The following is a 17,690-nucleotide window of genomic DNA, read 5'->3' as shown; positions in this document are numbered from 1 at the left end:
GCCATGTCTGCAGCATAGGCAGAGGCAGAGGGTTTATCCTTTTACCACCATTTACCAAGCACTTTGATGTATGGGATACAACTAAGTTTGTGCCTTAACCCAACACTTAGTCCGATCGTTCATCCAATGCCATTTAAATCCCATGCGATCTGTACACCATCCGGTTAATTAAAACCCCATTAACCTTGGCTCGGCTCTCCCGCGCTGGCACAACCTGTCAATTCAGGTGCGGCTATCTAACTGTTTTGGGGTAAATTAGACAGCATTTGGGATACTAACTTTCAATTAGCTGACATTGAACCCCACTCTGAGGTTTAACAGCAGTGATATATCACCAGTGTGCCCTGGTAGTGCAGATATTCACTCTTATCTAATCTATCTATGATCAACAAATCAACACAACTGTTTTAGCATAAGGGTAATAATAATAATAATAATCGTCCTTAATGAAAAAAAAAAACGTGGATTTCTATGAGAAAATGTATCTTTTGAGGATCCAGGGGGCGACCATCTTGAAAATAGAAATTTCAAGTGGCTGGGAGTGTTTTCTTGTCAAGCAACCCTTAGAGACTGCTCATGCCAAATGTAATGCTTGTATCACCAAATAAACCATTATATAACTTAATTGCTCCCCTAAAGTGTTGGCCATCTTGAAAAATGTCTGCCATCTTGAAATTTGAAGTAGCTGTGGGTGGCCTATTGTCAAGTGACCCAGAGAGACTGCTCATGCCAATGTTCATGCTTGTATCACCAAATAAACCATTATATAACTTAATTGCTCCACTAAAGTGTTGGCCATCTTGAAAAATGGCCGCCATCTTGAAATTTCAAATAGCTGTGGGTGGCCTATTGTCAAGTGACCCACAGAGACTGCTCATGCCAATTTTCATGCTTGTATCACCAAATAAACCATCATATCACTTAACTGCCCACTAAGGTGTCGGCCATCTTGAAAAATGGCCGCCATCTTGAAATTACAAATGGCTCAGACAATATTCTTGTCAAGTGACCCATGGAGACTGCTCACGCCAATTTTCACGCTTTTATCATAAATTGAAAGATCGTAGCACTTATCTGCTCCGCTACAGGTCTCCGTGGCTACTGAAGTGACACAAAACAAACACTACCGTTTAAGGGTCACACGCTGCCATCTACTGAGCCTTTTTGTATGTTCAGGCAGGATTTTACTGCGCATGTGCAATACCCCGGTACTACGCTGGGACACGCCCCTGTAATCCATCCTTCTTTTTTATTCTAGATGCGGGCCAAACAAAGGTGCGCTTGTCAAAAACCCGGATGTGTGTCTCAAAGAATTGGTATGATTCCTTCGTTATATCTTCCTTGCAATAAACAAGGACGTTTTGTGTGGGGCGTGGGCATTAAAACTGGGCGTGGGGATAATTTGACAAACATTCTACCCATTTAAGTGGGGCTCTTCGTGCAGACTGCTCGTCAAAACTGAAGTCTTGCCAACATCGTTTCAAACTAATCCTATCGCTTTGTACACGGTAGGTCTAATTTGATTTCGCCTATTTTGGACGTACATGATAATGTAAATAGTTTAGTTACAGTAGTGCTACACATATGCAGCCATGGATCACACGACGGTCGTCTGTCATGACCGTCATGGATGAACTTCAACCTGGTGTTTGCACTTTCCTCACGTACATCTACATATACGTTCGGATTTCAAATATTAAGTGCTTACCCCATGGCCACGGACGTTGCGATTATGTACGGGCCCTCGGAAGTACCCGTATCTGCCGTATTGTTCAATAAAAAAACATTTTAATCCGATCGATGGCCGTTTTCTCATAGTTTTAATGTATCAGAGTGCAGTACACCTCAACCGATAGGGTTGCGTAGTTTAACGCGTGGAGGAAATGCGGAGAAATGGCCACCGTTTGGATTAAAATGCTTTTTATTGAACACTACGGAAGATACGGGTACTTCTGATGGCCCGAACATAATTGTAATATCCGTGGTCATGTGGTAAGCACTTTATATTTGAAATCTGAACGTTTATGTAGATGTGCGGGCTGTAAATGGAGAAAACGCACCCGGTTGAAGTTCATCCATGACTGTTAAATGACAGTAATGTTTCAGGGATAGGGTTTTGTAGGAACACGGTACTGTAGTGATGATGACAAAACTAGTAATGATTGTTATGCTCTTTGGAATGTCTACGACTACATCCGAATAATATATTCCGGGATGATCATCGCAAATGTATCTTTACCTCCCTGTGGCAACTAACTTTGATGTATTTTATCTTGTCTGACGTACTTCTCCGTACATGTACAAAATAACATGCAAAGTGCTGAGGCTGTAGGCCCGATCCCCGGATGTTAACTCGACACTAACCCGTGTACAATGTATTAGTCTATATTTTTCAATAGATATGTGTTTTAATCCTGTCTGTATCAGATTCTGTCGGAAGTTCCCTGTATATTCCTCGATGGGCGGTAGTGACGGGGCGCATCAGGTGAAAGCCGGAATTACACTCAATGTAAACAGGAAGTAAACGAGGGGGTGAATGGCGTTCAGACGGGATTAAAACGCACATGACATCTATTGAAAAATATGGACTATACAGTGCACAAAGATGCTCTGAGTAATGCGGACCCAGGGCACTCTGGGGGGTGCAGCCTAAGACTATTATAGATATGCAAATGTCAAAATCGATAAAATGCATCTATTATAGTCTTGATCCAAGGCTAGTGTACATGCATCTGACACATGGCCATACAAATATGACTTGAAAAAAAGTTGTCCTGTGGCTCATTTTCTCCAAGTAAAGAGTCAGGTTGATCCAAGACAAGGGGTAGCTGACCCATGACAATTACATTTTTCAAGTTTAAACCTGAGCATAGTTTAAACACATTTGCCTTTTGCAAATTGTCTCTTTTTTTCTTCTTTCTTAATGGTAACTTTTAAACAATATAAAACCAACCAAGTAAAGTTTGATATTCTGAACCTTTTTAATATTTGCAAGTGTCAGAACGATAATGACAACTTTGGCTCAATTTAACCCACAGCAGTTGGTTGACTTTTCTCCACAGCCACCATTTTAGACAACTGGTCAGCTTATCTTTCGCTAAATGATTCGCATGGCTTTAATTATACATTGGCAAATCGCCAACATGTATACACTGTATTTTTAGACCTGGATAAATTAGCTTTGACATAAGTAACCGGGCGTGTAGAAAATGTACTACATGCTACAGGCATGACTTTCACTGGTTTATTAACAATTTAGATTCTAGATTCATTATCTCAAGAGAAATGTATTTTGCTTTCAGATTTCAAGTTCTGTTGAAGCTATATGAACAGTGCAAACAACACTATGGAATGTGGTCTGGTCTCTCGCAAGAATGAAGCAGGTAAAACTTTCAAACTTAAAACTCTTCTACTTTCCAAGACCGAGACTCTTACACACAAACATGGTTTGTTAAATGACTGTCATGACCAAGAATAAAGGTAGACAAAACCACACATTTATTTAGAAAAATAAATAGCAAATAAAGTAATTGGAATCAACTTAATAAAGTAGGTTATCAATATATCAGTGATGTGTGCAAGTGTAATGTATGAGAATTCAAAACAATGTAAGCAAACAACCAACTCAAGAACCAAAACAACCAAACCAAGGGGAGAGACTGAGAGAGAAAATGTAGACTCAGGCCCCATTATATAGGGTGAGCAATCACCCCACCCAGGTGTACAGGATTCCCCACTAACTAGTCTCTCCCCAGAGGATCCCATGAACACCCATGGACACAGTAAGGGCAGGTACACACTGTAGGACTTTTAAAGTGGTCGGGGGTCGTCTGATCGTTAAGGATTACACACTGCAGGAGTTTATTTCTTGAAATCGGCTGTCATACTGTATATCGTTGTGGTTTTCACACTATAGATTGATCCCTGACCAGGGATTACACACTGTAGGATAGTTCACTAGGATGCTATCTCCAGAGTCAGACCCAATACAACATGCATTTGTGTTTATTCCAATTCATTTTAATCGACGTATCCCGTGATATACCCCACACACACACACACACACACACACACACACACACACACACACACACACACACACACACACACACACACACACACACACACACACACACACACACGTCAAGTGCGCTGAAGCGGTCAGTGACAGACAGTGTTGCCATGTCCGCTTATTATAAGCGACTTTGGGATTGTTTTTTTGTAAAGTTGCTTGAAAGTGTAGTTGCTTTTTTGGCCTCGTTTCCTAATGTTTTTTGAACCAGTTGTTCTCAAACATTTTCATGGCAAGGACCCCCAAATTAATAATAATAATTAATTGTCCGCAGAGGCGCAGACCTCCCCCTTCTGAAAATATGTTGCGCATCTCCTCGCAAGGTGGTCGCAGCTCCTTTCATACTGTACGATATTGCTGTCCTCTCTGGGACACAGCTGAATATCTAACAGGGTAGTTATCTGAAAACGGTCGGAAAGCCGTCGCAGAGCGGATAATTGCGGCCAGATCCTCTCGCGGAGCCTTTCACACACAGCGAGCATTAGCTTGCCGATCAAAGGCCGATCTGCGTCAGATCGGGAGGTTTTGTCGGCGAGCGCCAAAAAAGGTCGGCGACAGCAAAATCGGACCAAATATCCTGCAGTGTGTAGTGTACCTGCCATAAGCCACTGCTCTAAGGCCAAGGGGCCGTCACATGACTTCTAACCTATTAAGAACAGAAATGTGTTATCATGATAGGATTTAATCTCAGTGGTGCCTCTGCCACTTGATAAACACATTTGATTTAAAGATTACATTTTTATGGAAGAAAAAGTTAATATAGGATAGCATTCTAGCCATATGTTTGCATAAAAAAATGTTTTATATATAAACACAGGTTCCTCTTTTCTAATTTATTTTATTAAAAAAATAATTATAATTATCATAATATGAGATCTTAAATAACTCTAAATGCAGAAGGCAGATTATGGTGCCTATTCTATTGTTCTATTTTAGTGCCTGGAAGACAAGACACACACACACACACACACACACACACACACACACACACACACACACACACACATATATATTTGTTTAGATTCTTTGAATAAAATGTGACGTTTTTCAGCTAACTAGAATTTAGAAGGCGTTTTTAGAATTGGCCTCAGGTCTAAATGGGTTAATGAAATAAACCTCAAGCAGGGGTAGGCACTTGGGAGGGCATCTGCCTTGAGTTGACCATGCGCTATAAGTATGTAAGCTTCAACATCTCTCCCTTCCTCTTTTTACTCTCTCCCACGTTCCATTATGCTCTCTGTGACTCTTTTGTTCTCTCTTCCACTGTCAGTTCCTCTGAAAGGCATTGAGGTGGAGGTTGAGGTGAGGGACCATGTGGCGACAGTGACCTCCACTCTGCGGTATGAGAACAAGGAGGCGAGCCCCATAGAGGCTGTCTTTGTCTTCCCTCTTCCAGGCGATGCTGCAGTCTGTCATTTCAGTGCAAAGATTGGACAGACAGAGGTTGTGGCTGAAGTGAAGGAGAAACAGGAGGTGAGCCAACATGGAAATACTTGACTTTAAACAGCCTGAATTCAGCCCCATGGTCACCTACTTTCACATGACTCGATTGTTATTGATCATTTACCACGTCACCACTTGGTTTTGGACTGTTTCCTTGAATTTATCACAACCTGGATCCATATTTCAATACTCTATCTAGATTGTTCCTGGCCAAACACTGTTACAAAGAGTCAGTTTACATTGTGAAGATTGACCCAAACCAACGGACACGAAAGCAGTTTAAAGTTCAAATGACAGTGTATTTGGGGGGATCGTCGTAACTAAACACAGTAAATGTGCGACAGAACAAGTGGAGTGCAATCGCTATTCCAGCACGGAGAGCCAGTGATGAATGAGGCACAGTGAAGCAGCTTAAAAGTCAAACATTTGATCAGAATTCACCAATTCTGATCAATTCACCGCAGCTGTCTCCAGCTGGTCAGTCAGCACTCAGTGGCGATTAGCGGAGCATCGCCACTACCGGCTACTGATGATTATGTGTGTATTCAGTTCATTCACGTCATGACGGTGCCCAGCCGCACTGTCTTTCATGAATGGAATGACGTCACTCTACCTGCCTCTAAATCAGCAATTCCCCAAACTTTTCACATGGCTGACGGTGAAGGGCTTAGAGAATTGCATACCCAAAATAGAGTTGGCGTCTCGTCGGAGCTCCGTGAGGACTGGCTGCCTTTGTTTGCTACCCAGTTTGTTTTGTTTGTTTGTTTGTAGCCACTCAAAGTTATGTTTTGTCGCATGGATCGGGTTGCTCAGATCGGAGGATACAGGTTCATTGGAGGATCACACTAAGGGGACGCATTTGCTCTGAGGATCGTTGCGATCGTCGGGAGTAAACCCTCGGGGGAGTGGGGATTTAACCAACAATGTTCGGGCCGTGAGTAACAAACGTGCAGACAAGACAGAGGCAGAGCAGAGGGGTTTTTGTTACAATCTGGTACTGTGCGGGTTTACGGGGACCCGTCAGTCTGTGGGAACGGTTGTGGGCTTGGACCTACCTAACTCGAACTGTGTGTGAAACTGAACTGTGACATTATAACCTGAACTGAACTTTATTAATACAGATACATTTGTGAATGTCAATCTCTGAGGTCTGCAAATGATTGTGTGTGTGTGTTAGTGGGGATTTATAGGGTGTGTAGGGAAGAGGGTGATATTATAACCACGAACACTTCTTGCACAGCCTTATGTAGTGGTTAGGCTGGTTCATTGAACATGTGGAGACACTCACCTTATCGGGGGTATAGGAGCGAGACTCCACAACATTTACATACAGTAGGATAATGGCATCAAGGTCAATGAGTACTACTGATCTTGTATAGTGTTCTATATCTATGCCAAGTGTCTAATCATAGAGCTCGATGCTCAAACAGCCTGATATCTCCTCCTTAGACGACATCTCTCCCACTCCCATGAATTGCAACATGATCAGATGGTTAACTAGAGCCATTCTGACTCATACTATGAGTCAGAATAACAATGGAAATGCTCAGGGCTGGTTTACACTTGGATTCTTTGGTATTTTGCAACCATCAATCAACTCTTAAGACTGAAAAACAGGTTTATTTTTGGCAACGACTAACCACATTTTTATGTCTCATTGGCTATTCTTACCTGAACTATTTCCTTCAGATCACATGTTTAGGCAATCACACACTAAGATAAACAAACATGTATTCTCATTTATCCCACTGAATCTCAAGTCTTTAAATGCATTTATTGCTCAGGCTCAAGAGGACTATGATGATGCATTGAGCTCAGGCAAGCAGGCCTTCCTATTGGAGGAGAGCGAGCAGAGCCCTGATGTTTTCTCGATGAGGGTGGGCAGTCTGCCTCCAGGGGAGAGCGCCTCCATCAGGCTGGAGTACGTTACTGAGCTGGCTGTGGAGGCTGACGGTGGGCTGAGATTCTGTCTGCCTGCTGTGCTCAACCCCCGCTACCAACCTCAAGGTAGAAAACAACAACAGACAACCTCTACTATATCCTTTTGCATATGATACTTGTCCTCTTAGCACTATAAGTCCTTAACTAACCTGTTCATGGCACTTACTCTGACCTGTACGTTGTAAGTTGCTCTAGATGACGGACGTCTGCTAAATGGCTAAATTATAAAAAGTGAATCGTATCACCCTTTTGATTACACTTTTTTACAAATCCCCCACAAAAACGTATGAATCTTTTGCTCTCCATTTGCACCTTACTCAACTTCCAAAGCACAAGTTACTATTTTCAAGGTGCACCTGGTCCATAATGACCATGGCTTTGTTAATTAAATAATGTTCGATAATATCTTACATATTGTAATGAAATTCCAAGCGTGTTGCCCTGATAACAATGTTTCTGTTTTTATTTTATGCTACTTCAGTCATCTCTTTCTTAGGGGTAGTGAAGGTGGCAGTGGAAGAAAAGAGACAATTGGCAGATAATGTTATTTTAGTGTGTAATAGTACTTTAAAGGGATAGGTCACCCAACAAATGACTAATTTTCTATCAATTACACACCCTGTGAAGCCTTGAATTCATGGATTTGTTTTTGTCACATTCCTAAGCCAATAATTTGATGACCGGCGAAGTCTGCGGTAGGAGACTCTTTGAGTACTCCTCACTCTGCCGGTCATCAAATTATTGGCTTAGGAATGCGACAAAAACAGAAAGAATCTCCACGAATTCAAGGCTGCATGGGGTGAGTAATCGATAGGAAAAAAGTCATTTTGGGGTGAACTATCCCTTATTACATTTGGTACTTGGGTCCTCTCTTTCTTAGGTAGTGAAGGTGTCAGTGGAGGGAGTGGTCAGCCTCAGGTGACCTCTGTTCCAGCTTCTCTAGTGCCCTACAGTCTGTCCTTTTCTGCCCGAGTGACCTCTACTCGACCCGTCTCTAAAGTAGAGTCCAACTGTTCCCTGGAGCCTCTTCAGTACCTCAACACAGAGCAGACCCAGGCCTCGGTAATGTGTGTGCCTGAGTGTTTACCGTGCCATTGTCAAATTGTCCTGAATAAGACAATGAATCAACAAGCAACGTCAGCTTTCAATGTTGACTTTGAAATTTCACCTTTCTGTTGAAAAGTAATTCCATAAAAAACATTCCGTCATAGTTGGATGTGGTATTTATGTTTGTGTTGTCTGTTGATGTTGTTGTAAAAGTCGATCCGTGTATAAGGGCCTTAATAGTATTAGTAGGATGGGTAAATGCAGGGGAGGAATTCTAGGTATGTGCAGATGCAACTGGCAAACGCACACTAAAATAAATGAATACATTGTTTTGCGTGTGAGTGCACTGCATGCATGTGCATTGCTAGAACGCAAAGTTAACCACCACCAGCATCCTGTTGGGGGGAACATTCGGCAAAAATAGCAAAGAGATTTGGTGTAGACGAAAAAAAGCAGTTATTTAGAATGGAGGGTATAAGTGGTTAATCTAAGCACCTAACCTCAACCTGCATACTGTAGTTCCAAATGTGATCCTTGTTCATGTCCATTACTTCCCGCCATTGTAATTTTTTCCCCCTCTATGATCCCAGGTCCGTCTGGGTAATGGGCACAAGTTTGACAGAGACATGGAACTGTTGGTTTATTATAAAGATGCCCACAAGCCCGCTGCTATAGTAGAGGCAGGAAAGGATTCTGCCAAGCCTGGTAATCTCTATTTGTTTTTCTTTTTATTATTCTTAGTTTTTTAATTTTATTTATTATTATTATTTATTTTAATTTGAGTATGTTGCTGTTCTAAATTTACATTTTTGGGGAGCTTATTACATCACACATAAAGAACATTACAAATAAAGGAGAAATGTAACATATTTAGTAAAATCCCCTGACTTCCCCTGATAAAATTGGACTTCCCTGTTGGTTTGATTTTAAAGTGACTTCCCTGTTGGTTTGATTTTAAAGTGTTCTGTCTATCTCCATCCCCTATCCTGTCTTCCAGGCTCTTTGATGGGCGACCCAGTGATCATGTTGAGCCTGTACCCCGAGTTCCCTAAAGCTGTGATGTCATCACTGGCTTCATGTGGGGAGTTCCTGTTTTTAGTGGATCGTTCTGGTAGCATGGATTGTGCCATGAACAACATGCGTGGGGGGCCAGATCGTATTGGCAGTGCCAGGGTACTGCTTGCTTGTTTGTTCCTTCTATTTTACAGTTGAAAATCTTGACCTGATTTGTTGCTTGGTATGACTATGAGCCCCAGGTTTCAACACATAACATTTTTTGTGTGTAAATTAATAAAAAGTATAATAATATTAATGACATGAATTTATATTATGTATTAATTCATGTCATTTTTTGGCACTCATAAATTATATTCAAACTGTTTGGGATTCGAAATGGCCAAGCTGGGTGAGCGGCAGTGGTGTGTATATACCCCATGTAATAAGAATCAACACAATCATTCATTTGCATTGTTTACCTGCTTGATACAAGACATGGTCACAGGATGAGACAAGACGACTTCATCCCTCTGTCACAGTCAAAATGAACACTTGAGAATGTTGCTGTGTTTGTATGTCTCTATCCATCTATCAAAATGTGTAGGACACACTGCTACTGCTACTGAAAAGCTTGCCAATGGGCTGCTACTTCAACATATTTGGCTTTGGAAATGAATATGACCACATCTTTCCGTGAGTTACACACTCACTAATTATTGTTTTTATTATTATCATTGTTGTTTATTAATATTATTAGCCTAGACACTGTTTGATAGCACTGCAGTGGTGCAAAGTTATAAAATAACAGACTTTTCACAGAGGAGTTAATAACTTATTGAACCACCTTGATCCCTAACACATTTTTAAAGATTATTTGACTACATTCTAATGAGTTGACCTGATGGTCATCACAGTGCTCAGTCTAAACATTTCTGTCCAAAGCTTACATCGTCCCTTCCTGTGTGTGTGTGTGTGTGTGTGTGTGTGTGTGTGTGTGTGTACCGCATGCATGCATGCATGCATGCATACATACATACTTTGCCAGTGGAATAGTCACAGTGTTTCCATACTCTGTTATGGCAGTGCGAGTGTGGAGTACAACCAGACCACCATGGATGAAGCTTTGGAGAAGGTCAAGACTATGTCTGCTGATCTGGGCGGGACAGAAATCCTAAGGCCTCTCAAGCACATCTACAAGCAGCCCTGCGTTCCCAATCAGCCCAGACAGGTAGCATGCAAACACACACCATTATTGCACCATGCACACACTACCCACAACACCATACTAAATACATACTACATTACATACTATTCACACATAGCCGTAGCACCTATTATTGTGTGTGTAACTCAACAATGTAGTACTGTACTACCTAACTAACATCAACCTTCGTATACCAAGCATGCGTGTGGGTGGGTGGTTATATGAGAAATTTGATGTCACATAAGTGAAGAGAAATGAGCGTTATTTATATAGCTGTCTGTTTTGTCATCCCAGCTCTTTGTCTTTACTGATGGTGAGGTGTGGAATACCAAGGAAGTGCTAGATCTGGTGAGAAGCAATGCAGGTTCTCACAGGTAGGGCCACATCTACAGTAATGCATACAGTATACTGTATGGACAAACAACAACTGACTAGTCTGAGTTGTTGTGGTTGTGTGTGGTTGCTATTGAGCATTTTGAGCTGTTAGGTTCTACTAAAATGTAAAGTTATTGCACAGCATTGGGTTGTTTAAACATGTTTACAAGACTAGACGACTATCTTTCCACCCCAGCAACAGAGGAGGCTGATGCATGGGAAATACAATGGGGAAAGTGTTTGTGAGATGGAGATGGTACATCTCAAAGTCTTATGTACAGTTTATTGATTATATCCTATTCTTCTACTGCAGGTGCTTTACTTTCGGTATTGGGGAGGGGGCCAGCTCTGCTCTCATCACTGGGATGGCCAAGGAGGGAGGAGGTCATGCCCAGTTCATCACAGGAACAGAGAGGTTGCAACCCAAAGTAAGATATAATTGGCCACATAATCCATGAGAGGGCAGCGATATCCCAGCCTGGAAACCAGACGAAATCTGCCGCAGATACAAAAAATTGCCCTGGGCAGATTGGTCTGGCACTCCTCGGTTTGAATTACATTTCGCTCACCCCAGAGTTTTCGGTGACCAATCAGAGCCCACTATTCAAAGTGGGATTTTTTTTTCTGCTGTGACGTTTGAATCTGTTTGCAACTGCCCCTTGGAAATTAATCTACCACACCGAAGTTCCAGACTAATATCTACGCAGTGATATTCGTCTGGCCATGCCAGGCTAGCGATATCGCGCCGACATAGAAAAGAAAAATGACCCAAAATAGTCCAAAGCAATAACAGCTGTTCACTGTGGCAGTATACCGTTTTCAACATCTTGTTTGAGGTCTGCCATTCTCATTTGTTTTCAATAGGTGATGCAGTCACTTCGCTTTGCCCTGCAGCCAGCTGTGGTGGATATTTCTGTTTCATGGGACCTGCCAAAGGGAGTGTCTGAAACACTTCTGTCTCCGCCCATCACAACCATTTTCCAGGGCCAAAGGTCGCTAATTTATGCCCAGCTCACTGGAGAGGTAAGGGCAGCAACTTTCATTGGACAAATGTAATGGACCATGTAGGCAAAAGGATTTCATGACTGGTTTGGTGCAAATTGCCAGTCACACTACATTTAAGTACTTCATTGTATTTGTTTCTCAGGTTCAAGGAAGTTGACCCTTGAGTTTACCTTGCAATTTGCATGGCAGAAACAATTCATGATACAGTTGCATTTTTATCCAATGTCTCTCTCTTTCTCTCCCCAGAATTCAGGGGCTAGTGAAGGCAGTGTGACAGTGAAGTACAGCCTGGCAGATCAACCTTCTCAGAATAAGCTTGGCTTCAGTCTCGAACCTACCAAGGACACTGGGTAAAATATCCTTTGCTCATTGAGCACTGAGACAAAATAAATAACCAATTTAGTCCTAAAAAAAAGAGAGCACAACTCGTTATTCTCCTCTGTGCAGATTGACAGTCCACAGGTTGGGAGCTCGGACCCTGATTCGCTCCCTGGAGCTGGAACAGAGAGACAAGCGAGGGCAGCAGGGTGAAGCGGTGAAGAAGAGGGTGGTGGAACTTAGCATCCAATCAGGAGTGAGCAGTGCCTTCACTGCCTTCATCGCTGTCAACAAAGGAAGTGGGGAGGCTGTACAAGGAGCTCTGTTACGCAGAAATGTTCCAACACCAAGTAAGTACTTTAGGGGTCTGTAAAAACCATAGACCGTAAAAAAGACTGGACAAAGCGACGCCATTTGTTTCTACAGACCATAAATGAAGCCGATTGTTCAGGAATTACAAATCCGCCATCTTTCAATATCGTATCATATCCTGCAGAATGCAACCAGACCAGTATTTTTTGGGTAGCTTGTCAATCAAGAGCGGGGGCGGGGAATGAATGCTATTGGTTGTGTAGCTTGTCAATCAAATCCCGCCCCTCCTAGAGCATAGCCTACTTTATCGTCAATTTTAAAATAAACGGGACCATAATTTACCAAAACGCATATCATGATTATTGAAAGGAGACTTTGAACTAGCGACTGGAAGCATATAGTATTTATGACAATGTGTATTAAGGTAAGAAAATCAAGAAAATCAAGTCTAAACCTCAAATAAATTAAGATCTACTGTGTGTGGGGGTGACGTCTGTAGGTGGAACCAGAGCCCTACCAAAGTGACCTGCTGCAGTTTTGTGCCCAATGGGGAGGAAAGACAGCAGTATCAACATTATCGCTTTCTTCAACATTATATAGTGTTTAATACACAGTTACTGCTCACATGATGATCATGGCTTTGATGTAGACTTTTGCACAGCACTCTATATTCTGTTCAAGCTTAATTTGTACAGAACCTTTAGCTCAGCAATGAATTGCTACTATTTAATCTGTATTAACTCGAGGCTAAATAGTATTAGGCACTGTTCCTATGGTTAGGTTTAGGCCTGGTTTTAATTAATTGTATTTAAGGTTGGCGTTAAAGTACCGTTCATACATTTAAGTTCAGGCATTTGGTGAGGTTAAGGTTAACTCAATATTTTCCTCTCTTTCACTGCACTAGGACCTCTGTTACACAGAAATGTCCCTGAAACCAGTATGATTAAGTATTTGATTTTAAGTGTATGTGTGACAATACAGTCCACGATAATGGCTTGATCTGCAATTATTGTTAAATGCAAAATGTTCATATCATATTCTTCCCTTCCTAAAATTGTATTGCATATCAAATCCCTACTTCATCAAGATCATATTCATCAATCTCCTCAAATTTAAAAATCTTTTGTCTTTTTCAGTGATGCAATATGCCTGTGCTAATAGCGCACCTATGATGATGCCTATGATGGCTTGCTATAGGCGGGCTCCAACGATTATGTGTGACAGTAAGTAGAACGTGTCTGTGTAACTCAAGCTACATTCCACATTTATTATTATTTTCATGCAATACTGTTAACTCATTGAGTGCCAGAATTAATTAATTAAGCTTTTTTGAGCATTTTACTAACCTTTTAAGAGCCACAGAATATTTCTCTCCAGGACAATCGACATGCCGAGTGTCTCTGCTTCCATTGGGAGAAGAAAGCTTGTCACCGTGACCCTCCGTTCTTTAGTTATTGGCTTATAGCTTGTTCTTGCCAAAAACAAAGCGCAGAACATTTATTTTTTTAAATCCTTTAACATTAGATTGGACGGGGCTGGGTTTGTTGTGATCACATTATTTCTGGGTTTACTCTTCTCCAGAAGTCATAGGATCACTCACAGCGCCGTCTAGCGTTAACACTGAAAACACGGTTTTGACGTGTTGCATGTCATTTGCACAATACATGTTGAGTTTGTTTTCTTAATTTATAGGCATTTGTACGGATAGCCTAGAAGCGGACTACTGTGGTGAAGGTACTGTAACATTATTCAGTTGTCCGATCTCAGACTGACTAATGCCCTCTCAGAACCTTACCTTGACTTTAACCACATCAAAACCATGTCTAATGTCTAAATAATTAATCTATACATTATTTGCTAACCTGATGTCTAAATGCGACCATTTTTAACCATAAACTTAACCATAGCAGTCTCTAACCTAATGCCTAAACTTACCTTATACCATAGATTTAAACATTTGTGTATTAAATAAAATCCCCTTCTGAGAATGAAACCTTGGGTAGAATAATCATCATTACACCATGAGACCTAACAAATTAACATGGGAATACCAGATGTATGATTGGATGGTAGGGCTTGAATCTAAATATTCACATTGTATATTTTTTTCTTCCAAGATGAAGAAGAGGACCTGGTTGGTTGTGCCGCTCCTAATTCAGAATTAGGTATTGTATTTTTCAATTTATTGAATACTTTATTAACAGTTTGCAAATAGTACAGTGGGACGATTATAAAATGGTGCTAAGAGGATAACACAAAAAACCCTAAGGGCTTGTTTCCATTGTGGTCCCGTGTATTCAATTAATTGAGAGAATGTCCCTAAAACTAGGGACAACTTTCATCTGTTCTAATTTAAAACTAGGTGTAAATCTAGGTGTAGATTTACTATGGCTTTGTGAGGCTTTTTCTTGATGATCCAGTTATTGATGGTCAATTGAGACAAAAGTGCCATGGTTAAAAATAGCTGTTTGATTTTCATAGAAAAGGAAGTAGATAGATACCTTTTTTTGTCTGTTTGATTTAGTTTTTTCCACATATAATTTTGTGAATGTGGCGCATTGCTTATGCTTGATGGCATCAACTGGGAGGTTGGTTCATTGACCCAGGATGTTTTTGTCAGTGTATTTATTTATTTTCAATCATCCAATACACACTATACAATCAAAACAAACCAACAACGGTAATAAAACAAAGTCAGCCATTCAAGACAGCACCCATATAGTAGTCCCATTAGAACGTTTATTTTTTCTCAATAACCTTAATGTAGTAAGCCCTTAATGTCCAGGAGAAACTTCCTTTTAACATTATTCATTATAGCTATTGAGTATTCAACCGTAAGTTGGATCCATTCTGTGGCTTACTTGTTCTCTTCCATAAAACAAGTCTTGCTGCAGTAATAAAGCCTGCAATTGCCTGTCCAAACTGTGCTTTGGTGACCCCTTGTGGTAGAAGTGTTCACGAGCTTGCCTGGCATCACCACAGTTACAGTATAATCAATCTACATAAAATCAGCGTGTTCAGGTTTCGGTACCCATATCTTATTCTACTATTGGGAACTGAACACTATTTGAGCTCTAACATCAACAGACTTGCCCTCAGCTCCTGAAGAACCCCCTCAGCCCAGGCTGCCACCCATAGACCCCTTGCTCCAGGTGATCACCCTCCAGAAGGCTACTGGTTTCTGGACCCTAGTTCCAGAGCTGACCACTGTGCTTGGGAAGACTCATGAGGAGTTTGAAAAGTCAAAGCCTCTACCAGTAAGTCCCAGCCACATGTTTCTGTTACATAGGAAGATTTGTGCAAGTACATTTCGCTCAATTTGATCAGTGTTCTTTGTTAATTTGCACCCTTATTATGTTCTCACTTTACATTTGTTGGCATACCCCGCCACCATTGACATGTCATGCGATTCCAGGTGACAGAGGAAGTTTGGGCCACTATTTTGGCTCTAATCTGGCTCCATGGCTTCAAGATGGAAGCCCAGGATGAGTGGCAGCTTTTGGCTATGAAGGCAGTGTCCTGGGTTCATGCTCAGAAAGGTAATGGCCCTAGACTTGCCCCTCGGTTATGCAATAAGAGTACTTAGTGCAGTACCCATTCGGGTCCTCTATGATACACGTGCCAAGTTTGAAGTCGATTGGTCTGTTCTCGAGATGGGTGGAAGACAGATTTCTGTGCATGCATTTATAGAGCGATAAGTTACATGGATACTCCAACAGAATAGATACTTTCATTCTAAATTAAAACTAGATTTTACTTGACTTGAATTAGAACAATCTCTTGTCTTTCTTAATAGTTAAAAGGAAATGTTATGTTTGTCCAGTTACAACAAATGTCCAGCTGTTTATCCAATGTTCAAGGTTTCTTTATTATTGCATCTTGTGTTTGGATTTTGTTCTGGTTCCTCAGACGTTGTAGTAGCACCAATAGTTGTATAATAATAGTAAACATACTATATATATATAGATAGATAGATAGATAGATAGATAGTACAAGGCTTCTGGCTGATCTGTGCATTCTGTTTGTATGATTCCCCTGGAACATACAAAGATGTGCAGTCATGTACCATGGAAGGCCAAGAGTACATTTTCATTCCATTCAAACACTACACAGGTTGATTTAATGAATTACATCAGGTGCATGTTGAAGGTGTGTTTGTGCCAAATGATCAAAACAGCTGGACATCACATCACAACATTCTGTTATCTTCACGTGTGCCTGTTTTTCAGTGGGCTGCATGACTGAGTGTGTGGAGGCTGGAAATACCTTGTTGGGCTGCAAGGTGCAGAAAGATGACCTGGGGCTCTGAGAGGTTCATCCTACCTGGCTCCTCTTTGCCTATCCACCTGCCGCTACCAGCTATACCCTGAATAACCCTTCATTCAATTGTTCAACTCTGTGCACTTATCTTAATGTAATTCAACGACATAACGACACTAGCTTTTACTAGGTTTAGGGGCTACTAGGTTACTGGGTTTAGGGGCTGATTCTCTACCAAATTAACATTACACTTTCTTATTTTTTTTACAGTTATATAAATTTACAGTTTTACATCAATCTTATATCTGCACATTGAGCTGCATTCCCATGAGAAAGGTTTCTGTGTACTAATCCTGTTCTATATATTTTCATCAGGTCAATTTAAATGTTTACAATCCAGAACGAGAATGTGACCACCTTGACACCATTGGCGCGAAACCTTAGGCATGACAAAAAAGATCAACCTGATAAGAAATAAATATTTTTATTGCAATATCAATATGAATTCTACTCTTTGTTTTTCTTTTGAGTATTTTATGGCACCTATTTATAGTTGAGAAGGACAGGACAGCAGGAATGTGAAATTAATGATATGCAACACAGGTCCTAAGCCTGCTGGGGATACACCAACTGGTACACCAGACTATACCTCAGGTTGCACCCTGGTTGTTTGACATAATGGTCAGTGATGATGAGACCGCTCATTGAATCTAAATG

The 17,690-nt window shown here is 41.1% G+C and overlaps 1 protein-coding gene across 3 annotated transcripts; it reads left to right on the top strand.

Moving 5' to 3' along the window:
* The first annotated feature begins 1,258 nt into the window (after positions 1–1,258).
* LOC311050149 (von Willebrand factor A domain-containing protein 5A-like) lies at positions 1,259–17,472 on the top strand. Of its 3 annotated transcripts, none has more exons than XM_084064121.1 (20): positions 1,259–1,316; positions 3,303–3,383; positions 5,343–5,545; positions 7,300–7,522; positions 8,337–8,518; positions 9,094–9,208; positions 9,501–9,676; positions 10,104–10,192; positions 10,583–10,727; positions 10,998–11,077; positions 11,392–11,506; positions 11,943–12,101; positions 12,330–12,433; positions 12,531–12,751; positions 13,850–13,936; positions 14,406–14,447; positions 14,831–14,878; positions 15,801–15,970; positions 16,129–16,252; positions 16,943–17,472. In XM_084064121.1, exons 2-20 carry the CDS (start codon positions 3,326–3,328, stop codon positions 17,020–17,022), a joined length of 2,421 nt encoding a protein of 806 aa, XP_083920247.1. In that variant the 5' UTR covers positions 1,259–1,316; positions 3,303–3,325; the 3' UTR covers positions 17,023–17,472. The 3 variants fall into 3 exon arrangements, with proteins under 3 accessions (XP_083920247.1, XP_083920248.1, XP_083920246.1); XM_084064122.1 differs by lacking the exon at positions 1,259–1,316 and adding an exon at positions 1,365–1,508 and having other exon boundaries at positions 15,813–15,970; XM_084064120.1 differs by lacking the exon at positions 1,259–1,316 and adding an exon at positions 1,365–1,508.
* The last annotated feature ends 218 nt before the right edge of the window (positions 17,473–17,690 follow it).

Source organism: Gymnoscopelus microlampas (genome assembly GCF_963454915.1).
Source record: "Gymnoscopelus microlampas genome assembly, chromosome: 8".
Taxonomy (NCBI): domain Eukaryota; kingdom Metazoa; phylum Chordata; class Actinopteri; order Myctophiformes; family Myctophidae; genus Gymnoscopelus; species Gymnoscopelus microlampas.
This window is presented reverse-complemented; position numbering and strand designations above follow the sequence as displayed.